Source organism: Phalacrocorax aristotelis, chromosome 4, assembly GCF_949628215.1.
Source record: "Phalacrocorax aristotelis chromosome 4, bGulAri2.1, whole genome shotgun sequence".
Classification (NCBI taxonomy): Eukaryota; Metazoa; Chordata; class Aves; order Suliformes; family Phalacrocoracidae; genus Phalacrocorax; species Phalacrocorax aristotelis.
The window spans coordinates 41,653,274-41,672,349 of record NC_134279.1 but is presented as its reverse complement, the minus strand read 5'-3'; the positions used below and the strand labels follow the sequence as shown (position 1 = coordinate 41,672,349).

Below are 19,076 nucleotides of genomic sequence, written 5' to 3'. Positions count from 1 at the left end.
ATACGTAAAAAATGAATGTTGTATGTTACACCTGAAAACAGAGTTTGTGTAGAACATTGTTTTGAGTAGAAAATTATAGTCTAATCCCTACTGTATTTGAACGTGATAATGTCATTGTTATAATTCCAATGACAACTTCTGAGCACCATAGTTTGATTAATTTCCCTAACAAAACTGCAATACAGAATTATTTTAATTGTTTCAAAAATTAATATAAAGGCAGGTTTGCTCATGACTGTTCAAGAATTGCAAAATTATTATTCTGCTGCTTTGGACAAAATATATTTGTTCCCAAACTTTAACTGCAAAGCTGAATTTAGGTTTCTGTGCTATTGCCTGTCCTCCAGGATGATGTTTAGCAAAAATGATAATGTCAAATAAGGACAATGTTTACCTTAGTTCCACTTACACTTTACTCCTTTGTTTCCAAATGTATGTGAAAGTGAAAAATTGTCTAGAAATTGGAATTTGGCTAATAAGAGTGTTAGTAATGTGGAAAAATAACTTCTTGACGTATCGTGATATAGTAAAATTGCATAAATAAAAATTTTGGATGAACATGAATAGAAGGAACGTTTGAGGAAGAAGATGGTGTTTTCACTTAATTTTGGAAAGTGTTGATATTTAAATTCTGTCTATGTGTGAGTGAAGAACACCTAAATTAATTTGTAAAATAAGTACAGTAAAGCACAACTGTAAGAGCCCTTGAAATAGGTCTGGCATGGTAGTCTACTTGATAATTTCTCCAGACTGCTGGAAGCAGGTGGAAACCTGTCTGCTAGCCTCCACCCCGACCACAGCAGTGAGACGCAGCTCAGCTGGCCGCTCTGTATTGCCCCGTTTGGAACGTTGTTCTGTTTCCTGGGTTTTGTTGGGAAGAGGAATTGCATTTCAGGCTACCTGTTACAGCAAAGATTTTGTTGAGTGGAAAAAACAAATAAATGTGAATGTAAAAGTTAAAGAAGCTTTGGTTCAAATACATTCAGGAAAATAGCTGATGTAGAAAATGTTGGAATAGATACAGGGGTATTTGTTGCAGAAAGGAACGTTTTATTGAAACACTTCATAGCATGAGTGGGATGCATTCCCGTGGTGACCTTGAATGGTTGCTAGCCTTTACATTGGAGAGTGCATGCAAATTATTAATTTCTCAAGGAAGAAGTAAACTGCACTCTGCAAAATATTCTGCAACTGTTGCTGTCCTCAGGTTGCTTCTAAGAAAAGGCCAGTAATCGGTTCCCTTCCATGTTTAGGTTCATGCTACCACCCTCTGCTTTCTTCGCTACATAAGAAAGCTCCCTACATTGCTTATATTTGAATCAGTCTTTAATCAATCTCGTGGGCAAGCCTTAGCTTTTCTCTAATAGTTTGTTCACTGTGTAGAAGTAATCAGATTCTGCAGGCATTATTAGCTTCAGGAGGTAAGCAAACATAATTAGGTGTAGCAGGTACCTCGGGGTGCTTTTAGCAGAGTGGATTTTGGTTTTGTTTTTTACTCCTGGGTGATCCCTGAACTATTCTGATTAGGTAGTTCTTGTTTTAGAAATGAGTACTGCTTTTCTTTCTCTGATCTGTGTAATTTGTGAACAGGCTTTTTGCTAAATAAGGGAGTAGATTAGATAAGAATAAAAGTGGTTACAGCCATTGCATAAGACAATACGAGAGACACATTTTCAGGAAGGACATGAAGAATTTCAATCTGAGTTGGAAACAATAAAATGTGCTAAATACATAAAATGATTAGGCTTTGAAAAGCCTGCATGATCTTCCATGATGAAGGATGTGACCCTGACAGGATGAGTAACAGAGTAGGCTTTTTTTGGTATTATTTTCTACTTGTTTCATATCCTTCAGTCTCATATCAGTGTTCTGTGATAAAATAACATTATTTTCACTACTCTGTTAAAAGTATGTTCGCTCTGAATTTAAAATCTATTAAATATAAAAAATAATTATCTAAATAATAGGCTTGCAAATTAATTAGACAAAGCTGTGTGGTTATGTCTTCTGTTCTACTCAAGTGGTACAAAATTATTTTGTCCATATGATCCATGTTGAGTATTAGCAGGAGGGAAAATCTAGGTCCACCTTTTTCTTAGGAATGTTTACTACTGTGACATTGTCTTCTATCCTTCCTGTTCTCTTCAGCTGCCTTCTAAAGGACTGACAGTAAGAACATTTAGGAAAAAATTCTACATTCTCATCTTCATATCCTTTTTCAAATCCCCTGGTATGCCCCTCTTCTACTGCAATATGTTCTAGGTAGTACTTCCTCTTCAAGCATTTCATAGGTTTAATTTTCCTGCTGTTACATACTAGTAGGTTTTTATGTCAACTCTTCATTGTTCCAGTAGTTATAGTTTTGAACTTTGTTTATTTCTTCTGTATGTGCATGGAATTTCCTTCCAGATCTCATCTTTCAAATACCACTTGAAAATCTTTTCTATATTATAAAAATATATATTCTTTATTCTTTTGTACCACTATATATAACCTACTTGTCCTCAGAGATAGGAGAGTGTTCAGGGTAAAAGCTATTTTCATTTGCAGGAGCTGCATTTAAATCAGTGTTGATGCTATCACGATTAATGATGTGTTATTTTTCTAGTAAAGTTTTGATGGGGTAAAATACTCTTTTAAGACTCTTCATGAGCATAGTAGGAATCTTAAGACTTGTGGAAAAATGGGTAAAATAAATAGAAGAAATAATATGCTGAAGAATAGTAGTAGTACTTCCACAGTAACTAATTTCATTCTTTCATCTTGATGTTCTTCAAAAAAAGATTTTTCCTATCTCCATATTTGGCTACACTTATCCAAGTAACAGTATTCATATTTAGTGGTACATATTAACATTACTTACCTTGTTCAGAAAACTGTTGCTGGCGCTACTTCAGCCCATGAATAAATGAGAGTTCTGACAGTGTTACTTCCAATAGCTCTAAAATATAAATAAGATTTGCTGGAAGTAAAGGTTTTGTGAAAAATGTAGGGGGTTTTGTTTGGTTGGTTGGTGTTTTTTCCCCCTCTCTTAGATAGCTTACATTTCATTGTAAGAAGAAAATGTGTGGGATTCCATATTTCTTCATTGGAAATGAAGGATTTGTTTGCATTTAATATAAAATTATTGTAACAAATTAACAAATAGAAAATTTCATTGTGAACAAAACTTCATTAGATAAGCTTAAAAAAATCCATTTGAGGGTTCTTAGGCACAGAAATGCTGCCTTTGCATTAGAAAATGCAGAAGCTGAGAAGGTATTTTCACAGAATTGCTAATATATGCTTCTTTTCTCCTTGTACTGTCTTATGCTTGTATAGCTACTTGTTGTCAGGCAGTATACTGGTACAACTGGATTTTTAGTCTGTCCTTCTATGTTCTTAAATATTCATTTAGGAAGCCTGCTTTTTGTTTTACTACTGGTAGTGTTAAAGATATGTGCATAAATCCAAGGGATACTAAGAGGAATGTCTTCAAGAGCCCACATCCAAAGGCGTGGGCTTATGTCATACTTGCAAAGAAACCAAAAAAAAGGCTTAAAAATAAATGAACATTCAAGAAGTTCTGTAATACGGATTTTTCTATTATAAAGTCAAAGGGGACTGCTGTGATTTAGTCTGACTTCTAGATAACACAGGCAGCAGATATTGCTGAATTAATCCATGGCTGGACTAGAGCATAATGTCCTTTCTTGATGAAATTTTACCTTGGATGGGCAGTCCACTCCAGCCCAACAGTGTGTTGAGTTTGTAGTGGAAGACTTGTCACTCTGTAATGACTCGTTTGTCGAGTAGGTCAGTATGTCACAATTTGAAGCTGCATGGTTTAAATTCTATTATATTATAAAAGGAAAAGAGGGGGCTTTTTTGTTATATCCATGTGATTTTTATAAATAAAAAATACTAATGTGTGACTATCTTTTGTAGTTTAACACAGCAGCCAAACAGCTGATAGAATTGGATAAGCCCTCAGGTTCTGCTGTTGACTCTGGAGAAGGTACCTCTGGGGCAGCCCACAACAATTCAACCCAAAAGCACACCGATACTAAGAAAAACACCAAAAAACGGCACTCTTTTACCTCCCTCACTATGTCCAACAAGTCTTCACAGTCTTCTCAGAATCGCCACTCAATGGAAATTAGTCCTCCTGTCCTCATCAGCTCCAGCAACCCAACTGCAGCAGCCCGCATCAGTGAGCTGACGGGACTTTCCTGTAGTGCCCCTTCTCAGGTAATTTATATGAAATCAAATATAAATCATGTGTGTATTTTTTTAATAACTATAAAGGCTTCAGATCTTGCCAGATTACTACTCCAAATTATTAATTATATGTAATTAATATTAACATACGCTTTCATGAAGCTTCTCTTCCAACATGAGAGCATTTAAGGAAAACATTTTACAACACTTCTTATACAATTATAGCCAGCCTCTTTGGTCTTGTAAGCTAATTCTTTCCACAGTTGTTATTTTCTTAAGTGCCACAAAGGTTTTTATTGAACTGTAGAAACTAGAAACTGGAACAATTTAATTTCTTGGTGTATTTTTTTCTAAACTGAATATAATATTGGATATTAATAAGCACATGCAAGTAAAACGTAAACTCAACTTGTAAATTACATAAATTCCAGAAATATACCATAATAATCTCATTGTGGTAAGTAGAAATATTTATCTGGCTTTATTTATTTGTTAATCTCCTGTTTCTTCAGAGCTTTTAGTTACAGGCTACACTAGTTTGTGAACACTTGTCTGTTTCACATAGAGATTACGTTTTGGGAGAAGAGATAGTAATGGAGACTAAGAAGTGTTGGTGTTGTTTTACATGAGCTAGCAAATAGGTTTTATTTGCACATCTTTGGGATCCAGCAGCCTTTTTAGGGAAAAAAAAGTAAACTGACATTGGTAAAAATGTGTTTGACATGGCTAGTTCAATATATCTCCAAAGTTTCTGAAACACTGGGGCAGAGGGGAGGAGAAGGTGAGCATTGTGATCCAATACCATTTGTAAAAGCATCTAACAAAAACTTAGTTCTAGTCTAAAGTTACAGATAGTAGAGTACTGGTGGTTTTTTACCATGAAGGTTAGAGTTGTGTCAAAACCAGCTCGTATTAATTAAACTACTCAGAACTGACCCTGCTTTTTTTTTTTCCCCACCCCCCCCTTTGACAGGTTCATATTGGTACTACAGGGCTAATTGTGACTCCACCCCCTAGCAGCCCAGTCACAACAGGGCCTTCATTTACCTTCCCATCAGAAGTTACCTACCAAGCTGCTCTTGGTGTAAGTACCATTTTAAGAGAACTCAGCCTTCCCATTTATCTTTGATCTGTACAGTAAATTTTTTTTCTCAAGTTCTGATACACTGAATTGAAATGAGGATTTTATGATGATTGACTATGTGATAGGCAGTGGTATAAAATTAATGTAGCAAAAGCATTATTGATACAATAATGTTTGCATCCTGTCACGTGTATCCATTTCTCTACCTTTCCTCTGTCATTTCTCTGTAGTAAACACAAGAAGCACATTTCCTTGCAGAACAGTGTTTCTTTTCAGCGTAAGTAGGAAAGAGATTATGCTTGGGTGGGGGGGAGTCAGGGGAAACAAATAAGATCTTACAAAAAACTGTCAACTTGAGACCACAGCTGCCAGATATTTCTGTCTTACTTAACTCAATATTAGCAAGATTCTTTGAAATAACTTTCAAAACTTCCCTCTTGTCCTAATTAAATAAGATGATTTTAGTTGTGTGTACGCTTGTGGCAGATGAAGAACATATCTAGAATGTCTAAGTTAGGTTCTGGAGATCAATATGCCAAACCATCGCAAATGGCCATCTTTTAAGAGAAGGATACGTTCAATGCTGTTTCCTGTGGACAAAGAAAATGACATTGTCTTCAAAAACTGCAGGATTTAATTCCAAAATCAACTGAAATTCTCCATTTTGCTGTGCTTGTGGTAGAGAAGCTCTGGCATGTCCTGTATCATACTGCACTTAACCAGAGCCTGACAGTAACTGCAGTAAGGAGTGTAGAGACCAGTTTTCAAAGACCGTCAAGGGAACTTAATAAGCCTTTATTTTGATCATAGGAATTCTCAAGACCTAATTCTAGTTTCAAGTCTGAAAATTGTCCCCCTAACCTTTGGGGGGTGGGGGACAGCTGAATAAGTGCCGACTTAGTTTAAAAAAAAACAAACCAAAGCAAAACAAACAACCCAAATGAAAAACCCCAGGGCTTGATCTCGTTTAGGTGTCTAATTATCCTTGCAGTCTTTTAAAGCAAGTAAAACATGATGAATAGCCTTGCTGCTAAATTTGTCTGGTTTTGTTTTCAACTTTTGGCACTTGGATCATTTTACACATTTGTCTGCAAAATTGAAGGCAGAATTGTCTGTCTTCTGCTATCAACTTTTTGTTGTTTAAGTAAATGCTTAGGTATGGCTTGGTCACAGCTGAGAAGGTTGCATTTTGACAGCCTTCTTTGGGACTTTTAAGTTATCTTTTTCAGAACTTAAAATTATGATGCTGTTATTTTCTTAATTGTCTCCAATACTTCCTTCTGGCATGGTAAGCACATGGTAAGTGCATTCCTGGGCACCATACTGCACGGTTATTTTCACTGATGAAAATATTGATAGTATGACCCTTTTACTTTTATCCTGTTAGTCCGATGTTTATATCTTGAGAATTTGCATCCATTCATTTGGCCTGAGTGCAACACAAAGTTTATGTTAGCTAGGTATCCACCATGATCCCACAAATTTTCTTTATCAGTAGTGATGTAATAATTGCTTTCATCCAAGTAAATGTATTTCACCTTCTTTGTTCTTCAGACAGATGACTGTATTATTGACAGTTCTACAGGCAGTGTGCTTTTGCCCTGCTGTCGTGGCTTAGCCCCAGTCAGCAACCAAGCACCACGCAGCCGCTCGCTCACTCCCCCCTGGTGGGGCGGGGGAGAGAATCAGAAGAGTAAAAGTGAGGCAACTCATGGTTTGAGATAAAGACAGTTTAATAGGTAAAGCAAAAGCTACGCGCGGAAGCAAAGCAAAACAAGGAATTAATTCACTCCTTCCCATGGGCAGGCAGGTGTTCAGCCGTCTCCAGGAAAGCAGGGCTCCATCACGCGTAACGGTTACTTGGGAAGACAAACGCCATTACTCCAAACATCCCCCCCTTCCTTCTTCTTCCCCCAGCTTTATATACTGAGCATGATGTCATATGGTATGGAATATCCCATTAGTCATTTTGGGTCAGCTGTCCTGGCTGTGTCCCCTCCCAGCTTCTTGTGCACCCGGCAGAGCACGGGGAGTTGAAAAAGTCCTTGACCAGTGTAAGCGCTACTTAGCAACAGCCAAAACATCTCCGTATTATCACCACTGTTTCCAGCAAAAATCGAAAACATAGCCCCATACTAGCTACTACAAAGAAATTTAACTCTATCGCAGCTGAAACCAGGACACCTGCCTTACTGAACAATGCAGGTAGCGCTGTAGCAATGCTTTGTCCTTTTATTGTTAATGACTCCTTCAATCTGTTGATCATCTGTGCAGTCCTACTGTTAGATGTATGTTAATATGAAACCAATTAATAATTTCCATATATTTGGATTCATATTATAATGTCACAGAGTGGTTGAGGTTGGAATGGGCCTCTGGAGGTCACCTCGTCTAACCTCCCTGCTCAAGAAAGGCCACCTAGAGCCAGTTGTCCGGGATGGTCTCCAGACAGCTTTTGAATATCTCCCAAGGACTGAGACTCCACAACCTCTCTGGGCCACCTGTGCCACTTGTGCCAGTGCTCTATCACCCTCACAGTGGAAAACTGTTTCCTGATGTTCAGACTGAACATCCTGTGTTTCAGTTTGTGTTTCACTGGGCACCACTGAAAAGAGTATGACTCTCATCTTTGTACCTCCCCTTCAGGTACTTACACACATTGATGAGCCTTCTTTAGGCTGAACATTCGCAGCTCTCAGCCTTTCCTCAGAGGAGAGGTGCTCTAGTCCCTTAATTATCTTAGTGGCCCTTTCCTGGACTCTCCAGTATGTCCATGTCTCTCTTGCACTGGGGTGCCCAGAACTGCACACAGTATTCCAGGTGTGGCCTCATCAGTGCTGAGGAGAGGGGAAGGAATCCCCTCCCTTGACCTGCTGGCAAGACTCCTCCTAATGAAGCCCAGGATATCATTACCCTTCTTTGCCACAGGGGCACAATGTTGGGTCATATTGAGCTTGGTGTCCACGAGGAAGGACCCCCAGGTCCTTACTTTTTGCATACGAGGTGTACATCTAATACTAGAAACAATTAGCTGCTTATATAGTAGTCCATGTAATCTTCTATACTTCTTTAATTCTGTCCTTCAGAAAATACATGTGAGAACTGAAGCAAACAAAATCAGTTTGGGTATCGTTTGTGCTGTTAGGCAGAATACGAGTCTAGCTAACATCTATGCTGCAAACATAGAGTAATTGATTTGATTTGTGGATGAGATAAGTTTTGGAGAGGACGGGGTAGGCAGAATTCAAAGCATAATTTCAAATTCCTGTCAGAAGTTGCTTTTTTCCTTTTTTTCTCTCAGCAACGAACACTTCTGTTTGTTACTAAGAATCAGTAGTTCTTTCTTTGATGCCAACATGGAAAAATACTTTATTTTGGTGCTGGTGCAAAGTCATTAAACCACCTCGGGTGCTTTAGTTGCATAAGCTTATTCAAAGGCGATCTCACCATTGGTACCCACAGGAACTAAATTACAGTGCTAAATGCAGCATGGGGTAAAACTCCTGCCACATGATCATCCTGTATCCTGGAGTGCTACTTTCTCTTTGTGATAACCGTGTTCCTGGTTATGTTTCCAGTTAGGCATATAATTCCCATTGAGAATCTGAATTATTCTCTGCCACCCTCTTTAAAAGTCAGTAACCTTCTGTACATAATGTTCTGTTTCTTCTTGACTTGTTTTCAGCATGACTAATATACAGGCTGGCAGCTCAGGCTATGGGCAGGTCACTCCTGCGTTCTTTTACTATAGATGATATTAGATGATGACGCAGTTTGTAGTCACAGACTGCAAAGTGTGTCTTTTACGTCCACTTTTCCTCTTGCTTCATAAACTCTTGTTTTAATTCAGGAATGTGCAAAACGGTTCTGACAGATCAAGAGAGACATTTGTTCTTGTTTCTCTAGATGCTTCCCTTCTGGAGATTCTGAGCCTTAATTTTAAGCTGTGGAACAACTGTGACTGTATGATTTAATACATCAGAAGTAGTTGGCTTGAGTCCTTTTGCTTTTGTATTTTTTTGCTTTTGTAAGTACAAACTCCTGCGTTTCTCTAAGCTTCTCCCTTTAGCTTTTTTTTTCATTTCTGAATGCTAAGCAAATTACAAGGGAGTTGGATTGGAGCAGGGACGGTTTCTCTTTAGCATGAAGAGGGTTTAATTGGATCTTCTTCCTGTCAATCGTTTTGGTGTTTATAACACTATTTAAAGTAACTGATTGTTCTTTGAGAACAAGATGTTTATACAACTTCTTTTACTTCATGCCAAACTCAGATTAAGGGAGAAAGAAGAAATCAGAGAGGACGAGCATGATTCCCCATCGGTGAAAAAGAGAAGGATATATTCCTTTACATTAAACCTGAATTTATGCATCTTTGATACATTTATCTATTCTGAAACTAGAAGCAAAGCTAGTGTCATCTCTTACCTTCTGTAGGAAAGGTGGCTTTTATTTTTTATTAAGAGGAGATGTTTTCCTATTGGTAGGAAGTTTCTCGAAGAGTGTTGAGATTAATTGCTAGCCTAAAGGAGCCTGTCAGTCTCATCTGTGTACATGCATAGGATCACATTTTAGTTCGCTATGTTGTTATTTTGGGAAATATTATGGTGGTTCAAAAAATGCCAATTGTATTAATTTTAGTTTGTCCATAATAATCTTTTGTGGATGCTGTTTGGTACAAAATATTGTATGAAGTAAGTAATTTACAAATTTTCAGCCAAAATTGACACAAATAAGACTTAGGAATAAGAGTGCTTTTGTCAAATGACCATATATACTATCTGCTGCTTGCGTCACTTAAGCAAATTTTAATTTGCATTCAGAAAACCTGTGATAATTTATTTAAAAGTTTTATTTTACAGCAGCAGTTCTTCAGTCTAGTTCTTTAGCCAGCAGCATTAATTCTTGTTTTGTGTTTTGAGGCTTGTTTCTCTGAAATTGAAGAAGCTATGAACTGAGACAAACTTATCACAGCAGAGGCTTTTTGACTGTGGTGTTATCACTTACGCTGTTCTCTGGGACTTCAAACCACAACTTTGCCCTTAATGGGGGCATTAATTGGTCTGCTCTTCTTGGCCGCTGGCATTTTTGAACCCTGTAGGCGCTTAGTATATTTGAAGTTCTTTATAAAATATAAATAGCAGATGTCAAGTTCAACAGTTGTTGGGTGAAAATATGCACGTACAATTAGGTAAGGCTCATTTACTTTGGAGGAAGTTCTTGGATGTAATTTATAAGGTAGTTATCTAATGGAAGAGATCTAGTTGCCATAGATTTTGCTGAAAAAACTCTTAAAGAAAGTATGTGATTTGCACCATCATGTGGGAAAAACAGAGAAAAAATATACCACAGCAAAGTTAGCAGAAACTAGAAGCAGCAGAAGAAAAACAGAATGTAGCAACAACAGATAAATTACCTTCCTTTCATTCTGCCTTTAACAGTCTCTTGAGAACTTAAAAGTATTTTGGACTGCAATTGACCTAGCCATCCTTGTTGCTACTTCTGGAGATTGAATATATTGATTTTGAAATGGTGTCTTGGTATGTGCATTTAACTAGCAGAAATAGGGGGTCTATATTTGGATGGTTTACATTCATTTACATGCTGAATGTTTCAAAAAATTAAAAAATCCCTGGGTTTTTTGGTCCTGTTCTCTTGCCCACACACACATAAAAATCACCCCCCTGTGTTAAAGTATATAAAGTAGTCTGAGTTATTATTAATGAGGCACAAGCTGTGAGGGTTGTCGTATACTGATGACATTTAGTTCTCTTTCATGTAGTTAAGTCAGGAGGAGATTTAAATAAGAACTGCCTGGGTTTTAACCAACAAAAATTCAAATCAACTTTTGTTGGGAAGAGGAAGCAGCTGAAAGAAACAATGAGGTTTTGTATGAGAGGCCTGTTCTTGATGACATATATTTAGAGTTTAGGAATTTTGTTAAACATAAGCCTTAATTTGTTAGCCCTCAGGGGATTTTGCAAGTCATATATTTTTTCCTAGACCTTGTGGGAGTGAAGACAGTTAATGAATGTTTTTTTCCACTGCTGTGCCTTTTGTTATTCTTTTGGTGAGCTGATCGTTGATCTTCAGTTGACTGGTACGGTAATGCAGCCTAATAATATTTAAACTTAGTAATATGTATGAGTTTCTAGAGCATGAGTATAGGTACTATTTGAAGATTTTTTACATAAATTAAGTATCAAATTATGTCATGTTTCATCTTCTACTTAAAAATAAAAATCACTTATTTGCTGTTTTATATGCTTGAAAGTACACTTGTTTTCTGAAAAGTAGTTGCAGAATCTTTCAATTCCCCCCCCAACTACCTAAAATAAAAATACTCCATTATTTTGATAAGCATATTTTATTAAATCACGTGGGGTTTCCATATATTCTTTCACAGAATGTTGAATATGGGAACCATCAAAACTAGCTTGTGCTCTGGAGGTATGTTTCTCAATAGCTAGAAAAATGGTTACGTGCCAGAAAACTTCTTGAAAACTTGGATAGAGCATTTGGATCTATTTTATCAAGTTGTAGCAGTGCAAGCTGAAGAAGCGTTAGTCCTCTAAAGCCTATCAGGTAGTTTATTTAGATTTCTAAGTACTTGCCAAGTCTTTAGGAGTTTAATCGGGCTGTGGCTCACTGCAGGTTTCATTACCATAGTAATAGACACGGGGAGGGGCGCAGACCTTGAATAAAGCAGAATAAAATAGAGCTGGGAAGGTGCCTTTATTGCAGCTAAAAATTCAGTGCATATTGTGTGTTCAAATGAATAAAATACAACGCCCATCATTTATATCTTTAGAGGTGCAGGAAGTGTGGAATCGTGACAACCCTGATATTGTGCATGAATAGGTTTAATTTTAAAGATTTCCAGCTAATTATCTCGTAATGTGGATTTACAGGTTCTACCATATATAAAGGAATTTAGATGCCTAAAAAAACAAGTTGAATTTATATTCTGTAGCCAAGTTGCCTAAAAGTTAGATGCTTACGTTCAGGTTGGATTCATCTAAGACATTTGTTGAAGCTGACTGCGTGGGGAAAATAACTTCTGCTGTAGAACCACTGGAAGAGAAATATTGGTATTTCAGTATGAATTACCAAGATACTTGAAAAAGATTGTTGGATGGATGGGGATCTAGGATGTAAAGCAAATGCAATTGCCATTCTTGTAAATAACTATTAGTATCAAAGCTCACAATGATGTTTCTCCAGCAGGTCCTGTCTGCTTTGTGTTGGATACAGGAGGCCTATTTGGTGTTAAGAAATTGTTAATGTACAATCAGGAAAAAAAAAGCTTTAAATAAAATAGAAATATCTCACAATATACCATGTAATTTGTATCATAACTAAGCATAAGAATTTTGAGTGAAGAACTGTAAGAGTTAATCAGTTTTCTCTGGATGTGAAAGCTTTTAATCATGCAGTTCTGTATCGTGTCTTGACAGAATAAGACTATTTCAGAGAGCTGTCTTTTTATTAACACTTGGACGAAGTGCAGCAAGGTCATAATCACACAGCGTAGAACTAAAAGTGATTTTCCTCATAGTTTTTTGTTTAGAAAAACAACAACAACAAAACCCTTTAGAAGTAGGCTGAGGGGAATTAAAATGACTTTCAAGTACATATTTTCCAAATTGATAATGTAATGCTGTGCATTTATATGCTGATGTACTGGAAGAGCCAGGCAGTACTAAAGGACATTTTGTTAATTTATATTTTTGTTATGTGGTTTTTTAAACCTGAAGTGGCATGGTTTAGAGTTTTGTTTCAGTATTAAAGGATTGCGTTAAGTCAAAGATCATGTTCGAAATTAATTCACTTTTACATTTTCAAATGTTGGAGGTTTTTTATTACTTTTTTTGTGTGCATTGTAACACAAATAATTATTTTTGCAAGGGGGGAAGGAAAAGTTCTCCTTTTGTGAGAGACTTTTCCCAGGAGTGTCAGTACACAAGGTCCTAAAGAATTGTCTGAAGCTTTACAGAACAGAAGGTAACAATTGCTCCATTGATTCTCAAAAGGCATAGAAGGCAGGACTCCCATTATGATCTGCCTGTAAAGGAACTGTGCCTTTTTACTGGGGTGTTTGTTAAAGCTTACCAATCTTGATAATACTGAATTTCAAAAGCTAACTTTTTAAACTAGAAGAATAGGAGAAAGTGGTAACAATAGCTCAGTGACTATGGTCTCATATTGTGCTTGCTTTTGTAACCCATACATCAAAAGAAAATTTTCCCCAGAAGGGGTGGTTTTGGGTGCACTACTGCTGAATTGTGTGTTATGTTTCAGTTTCAGGGTACAAAACCAATCATGTTTTCAAATACAGCCAGCAGTAGGATGCAAAATCTACCTCCTGGAAGGCTTCTGAATTTTTGGTCCTATCCTAACGATGTTATAATTAGAAACAATGCTTTCTGTTTCTCCTGTGCTGAGAAATTGCTTGTCATTTGCCTAAATAGCTGCCAAGGCTTCAAGACTTTAAACTGGAGAAAGAGAAATACAGACAAACCTAACTCTCCGGTTATATTGTACCAGTAGGTGAAGGAATGCTGAATTTGGCTGCTTTTTTTTCAATTTTCTTAGACGATTTTTTTTTCTTGCAGCTGATTCAACTCATCAAAAAATATTGATCATCTGTTGGTATTTTTTTTTTTGTTCTCATAAATTCAGAATATGAATCCCCCACTTCCACCACCACCTCTCTTGTCTGCTGCAATCATTGCGTCGGCCTCTTCTGGACCTCAGTCTGCAGGTGTAATACAAAGGCCTACATCAGGATCAGCTGACCAAACGGCACATTTACGACCACAAAGTCGTCCAAGTGTGTAAGTAAAATTGAAACTTCTTGCCAGTCAGAAACACAGAGCAAGATCAATAACTTCACATGTACTTATACCATGCCAGCTGGCTATGTTCTGCTAGGAATCCCAGAAAGCCAAGCATACAACAGAACAAAAGCAACAAATCATACATAAAGGTGATATCCCCAAATAGTCTTCACACTGAGGGTTATTTATGTCTTAGGTCAATATAATCAGCTGTTGTTGTGTATAGAAAGGACTCACTTCAAAAATGTAAAGTATTTATCATGCTGTCATGGTTTTAGCTGGGATAGAGTTAATTTTCTTCACTGTAGCTGGCACAGTGTTGTGCTTTGGACTTAGTATGAAAACAATGTTGATAACACACCGATGTTTTGGTTGTTGCTGGGTAGTGCTTGTGCTAGTCAAGGACTTTTCCAGCTTCCCATACTCTGCCAGGGGCTCAAGAAGCCGGGAGGGGAGGGTGCACAGCTAAGAGAGCGGATTCAAACTGGCCAAAGGGATATTCCATATCATGTAATGTCATGCCCAGTATGTTAACTGGGAGGAGCTGGCTTGGGGAGGCAGGGTGCAATCACGGTTCAGGGACCGGCAGTGTTGGTCATTGGGTGGTGAGCGGTTGTATCGCTTGTGTTTTGGCTTTTTTCCCTTTTTCCCTTTACGGTTTTATTATATTATCATTATTGTTATTATTATCATAATCATTATTATAATTATTATTGTATTTTAATTATTAAACTGCTCTTATCTCAACCCACAAGGTGTTTTTTTTTGCTTTTGCTCTTCCGATTCTCTCCTCCATCCCACAGGGGTGGGGGGAGTGAGCGAGCGGCTGCGTGGTGTTTAGTTGCTGACTGGGGCTGAACCACGACACATGCAGACGAATGAGTCCTTGAGTTAGCGATGAAGACTGTATAACTCTCAAGTGGCAAACTCTGGAGTGAATTTATTCGATGTTTTCTGTTATGTATGGAATGAAAAGGCTATTCTCATATGGAATAACTTATGCCAGAACACAGAAAGTGCTGTATTTCATTTAGACTGTTATATTAGCATGTCATTGTCAGACTGTTTGCGTAAGTTGCAACTGAAATTTGACTGAAGATTCTACAGTTCAGTTAATTTAGAATGAAGGCAGAAAGCTGCTAGTTAGCATTATGTCTTCACACTTGTATTACAAGCAAATGTGTGTCATCCTTCTGGGTGAAAATATTTTGTGTATTAACATGCACTGCTGACAACATCTTTCTTCTTGGAAACTTCTTTGTCTGCAGCTTGGAGAGTAAAAACGATAAAAGAAAAAAATTCAGGAGTGGGTAAACCATCTAATAGGACATGTTTGAATAATGCAAGGACAGCTTTTGTTCTGTGTCTTTATTTTTATCTTCCCACTGGTTTCCTCCCACTCCAAAAGAGCACCCCTCTTGTACAGCAGGTGCATCTGGATTTGGGCTGTTTCTTTGGTGTCAAGCATTTTAACACTGCTTCTTATGGATTATTGTGCTTATTGCAGTTAATCAAGTTCCCACCTCATTTATTCCCATCCTCCATCTTCAAAGGGTTGCTCTATATGAGGATACTAATGAAATTTGGAATGATTTAACTAAAAGGGAAGTTAATGAACACCAATTAGAGTACATCAGTTGCTTTCCCACAGAGCTTCAGTATGTGGCTTTGTAGATCACCCCTAAATTATGTACCAGTGAAGCCTTTTGTTGCCAGCATGTCATATGTTGCCTTTAAAGCATATTTTGGACTTGCTTTACCAGGTACCTATCTTGCCTTTAAAGCATTCTTGCAGATAATGCAGAGTTTCCTGGGTGAACAGCAAGGACCAAAATATAATGCAGAAAGGAGAAGCATACAATTAATGCTGTTGTTACTGTGCGCAAGAGACAATTATGATGAGAGAATGTTTTGTAAAGCCACTTTTTTACCCTTGGGGTGACAAGGGGAGTGGGAAAGACTAGCATGGCAAGTACTTGTGGATCCTTTTTCAGAAAAGGGGGTATTCTACCCATCTACCCTAATTGCCGACTTCTTGTGAAAAGTATATTCTTTCAATAAAATTTTATCTATTAGAATGCTGTTTCCCATAGGTCTGGATCTATAATTATATAAACATTTTATATAAATGGTTTAACAGTTTTCTTACGTTCAAACTGTGGCAGAAAATAGAACACTGGTGGTTAAAACAGTGCTGCTTTTTAACATGATAATAGGAAATTGCTCAATCTTATTTGAAGACTTCACTAGGAATATTCCAGCATGTGACTGCAGTTTTATTTTTACTCTTTTCCCCTAAGAATGTCTTTTTTTAATAGAAAAAAATGAAAAATGTTTCTGAACTCTCACTCTGATTTCAGATGCTCTGTATTATGCATCAATGTTGCTTAGAAGCAAAAAAAGGAAATAACCTTTACAAGTGAATAACTGCTAGCTACCTTACCCATAGACTTCAAGTTCTAGTAACTTATCTTTTTTTTGGCACTGCAGTTGCACAGGAAGATTCCAATTTTGCAATTTGAAAAGTAGTTCTGATACTGAGCTTTCAATCCCAAGTAACAGAACTTCTCCATGCTCCCCACCCCTCCAGAAAAAAAAAAGTTGGAGTTGGCATGTCACAAAGTGTAAGAGATAATAGAAGCAGGTGTAGGGAGAGAGAAGTGGGATATGCTGGGATCTGTAGCTGATAAACACCTATTTAATTAAGTTCACTAACTTGTGCAGTTAGGAGGATATTCTTAGTGGTCATTGTTTCCCTTAACATTGCCATAACTTCTGTTTTAATATTGTAATAGTACAATGGATCAACTAACACATAACCTTTTCTGCCACGCCTTCTCATCGCTGACTGAACTCTCTCTGCCAGAAAACACAAGTGATGTTTTAAATTGTTTTAAGTTTACCAATTACATCTACTTTCCCATTTTTAGGTATATTGCTATATACCCTTACACTCCTCGAAAAGATGATGAACTGGAACTGCGGAAGGGAGAAATGTTCTTAGTGTTTGAACGCTGTCAAGATGGCTGGTTCAAGGGAACTTCCATGCATACAAGCAAGATTGGTGTTTTTCCCGGAAATTATGTGGCTCCAGTTACAAGGTATATTTTTATACAAGTGTTTAAATAGTTTATCTAGTTTCCAGGTCAAAATGATTCTGTTCTTGTATTTAATGGTAAAAGAGCTGTGGGTTTTAGTAACTAGCTCATTTTTCAGTTGTGTTTTAGTGTTTTGCTTTTAATTTTGGCAGGACAGTGACAAGTGCATCACAAACAAAAGTTCCCATGTCTACCGCTGGCCAAACGGGACGAGTGGTAACTATGGTCAGCCCTTCCACTGCTAGTGGAACATCTCAGAAGCTCCAGGGGAATGGTGTGGCAGTGAACTCCAGCACAGTACCCACAGCTGTGGTTTCTGCAGCGCATATCCAAACTAGTCCACAAACAAAGGTCCTTATGCATGTGACAGGACAAATGACAGTCAACCAGGCTCGCAATGCAGTTAGAACAGGTAAAAAAAAAAATAAAATAAAGCTTTTTATGTGTGGTAGATAAACTGTAAGGTCTGTCTGGGCAAGTGGCTGGAGTCAGGGTATGTGTAAATGTGTGGGGGTGGGGTTAAGGTATTTTAATATTTTTTTAGAGTTGAATGCTTTCTGAAATGACAATATATCTCTCTGAATTGTTGAATCTTTTATTATTCTCTTCTAAGCAACTGTGCGTATGTACATACTCCTACTGTTGGGATTTTATATGCAAGTACGTTAGGTGGAATTTTTTTATTCCAGCAGTATCTGGGATGGGGGCATTCTTTGAACTTTCCCACTCACATGCAATTCATATAGTAATAAAAGTGATAAGAACATCTGAGTCATAGCTTATTTTTTCATGTTAACTGCATAACAGCCACAGATTGCTCTAATTGTGAAGAGGGCTTTAAACTAAATTTACCAGGGGAGGGAAACCTCAATCCATCCCACTCCTACCAGTTTGATGCCAGTGCCAGCAATACATGCCCAAGGAGAAGGATCACGGATCAGCAGGAGAGCACCTGAAGAGCAGCACAAAGTAATTCCAGCCGCTCCAGCCAGTAAGTCAGCTCCATTGGGGGCCGAACTTAAATGCCTCTGTGCAAACACATGTAGCATGGGGAATAAACAAGAAGAGTTAGACACTTGCACACACCTGCAGGGCTGTGATCTCATTTGCATCATGGAGACGTGGTGGAATGCCTCCAATGACTGGAGTGTTGGAATGGAAGGATACAGTCTCTTTAGGAAGGACAGGCAGGGGAGATGAGGAGGGGTTGTCGCCCTGTATGTCAGTGGCCAGCTGGAGTGCATGGAGCTGCACCTGGGGATGGATGAGAAGCTGACTGAGAATTTATGGGTCAGGATTAAAGGGAGGGCAGGGGCAGGTGATAGTATAGAAGGGGTCTGCTACAGGCCACCTTACCAGGAAGACTGAGCGGATGAGGCCCTCTGTAGACAGACAGGAGCAGCCTCATGTTCACAAGCCCTAGTCCTCATGGGGGACTTCAACCACCCCGATATCTGTAGGAGGGACAACACAGCAGGACATAAACAATCCAGGAGGTTCCTGCAATGCGTTGATGATAGCTTCCTTGTCCAAGTGATAGAGGAGCCAACGAGGAGAGGTGCTATGTTGCACCTTGTTCTCACCAACAAAGAGAGGCTGGTGGGGAATGTGAAGCTCAAGGGCAGCTTTGGCTGCAGTGACCATGAAATGGTGGAGTTCAATATCCTTAGGGCACTGAGAAGGGCACACAGCGAGCTCACTACTCTGGATTTCAGGAGAGCAGACTTTGGCCTCTTCAAGAATTTGCCTAGTAGAGTAGCATGGAATAAAGCCCTGGAGGGAAGAGGGGCCCAAGAAAGCTGGTTAATATTCAAGGATCACCTCCTCCAAGCTCAGGAGTGATGCATCCCAACAAAG

General features: G+C 38.1%; 1 protein-coding gene across 2 annotated transcripts in view; it reads left to right on the top strand.

The window, feature by feature from the left end:
• Positions 1-19,076, top strand: part of SH3RF1 (SH3 domain containing ring finger 1) — a 95,684-nt gene that overhangs the window by 59,675 nt on the left and 16,933 nt on the right. For both annotated transcript variants that reach the window (XM_075091132.1, XM_075091133.1), the window contains exons 5-9: positions 3,928-4,230; positions 5,174-5,284; positions 13,964-14,118; positions 17,052-17,222; positions 17,372-17,631. In XM_075091132.1, coding sequence (XP_074947233.1) covers positions 3,928-4,230; positions 5,174-5,284; positions 13,964-14,118; positions 17,052-17,222; positions 17,372-17,631 — 1,000 coding nt within the window. The remainder of the gene's footprint in view (positions 1-3,927; positions 4,231-5,173; positions 5,285-13,963; positions 14,119-17,051; positions 17,223-17,371; positions 17,632-19,076) is intronic.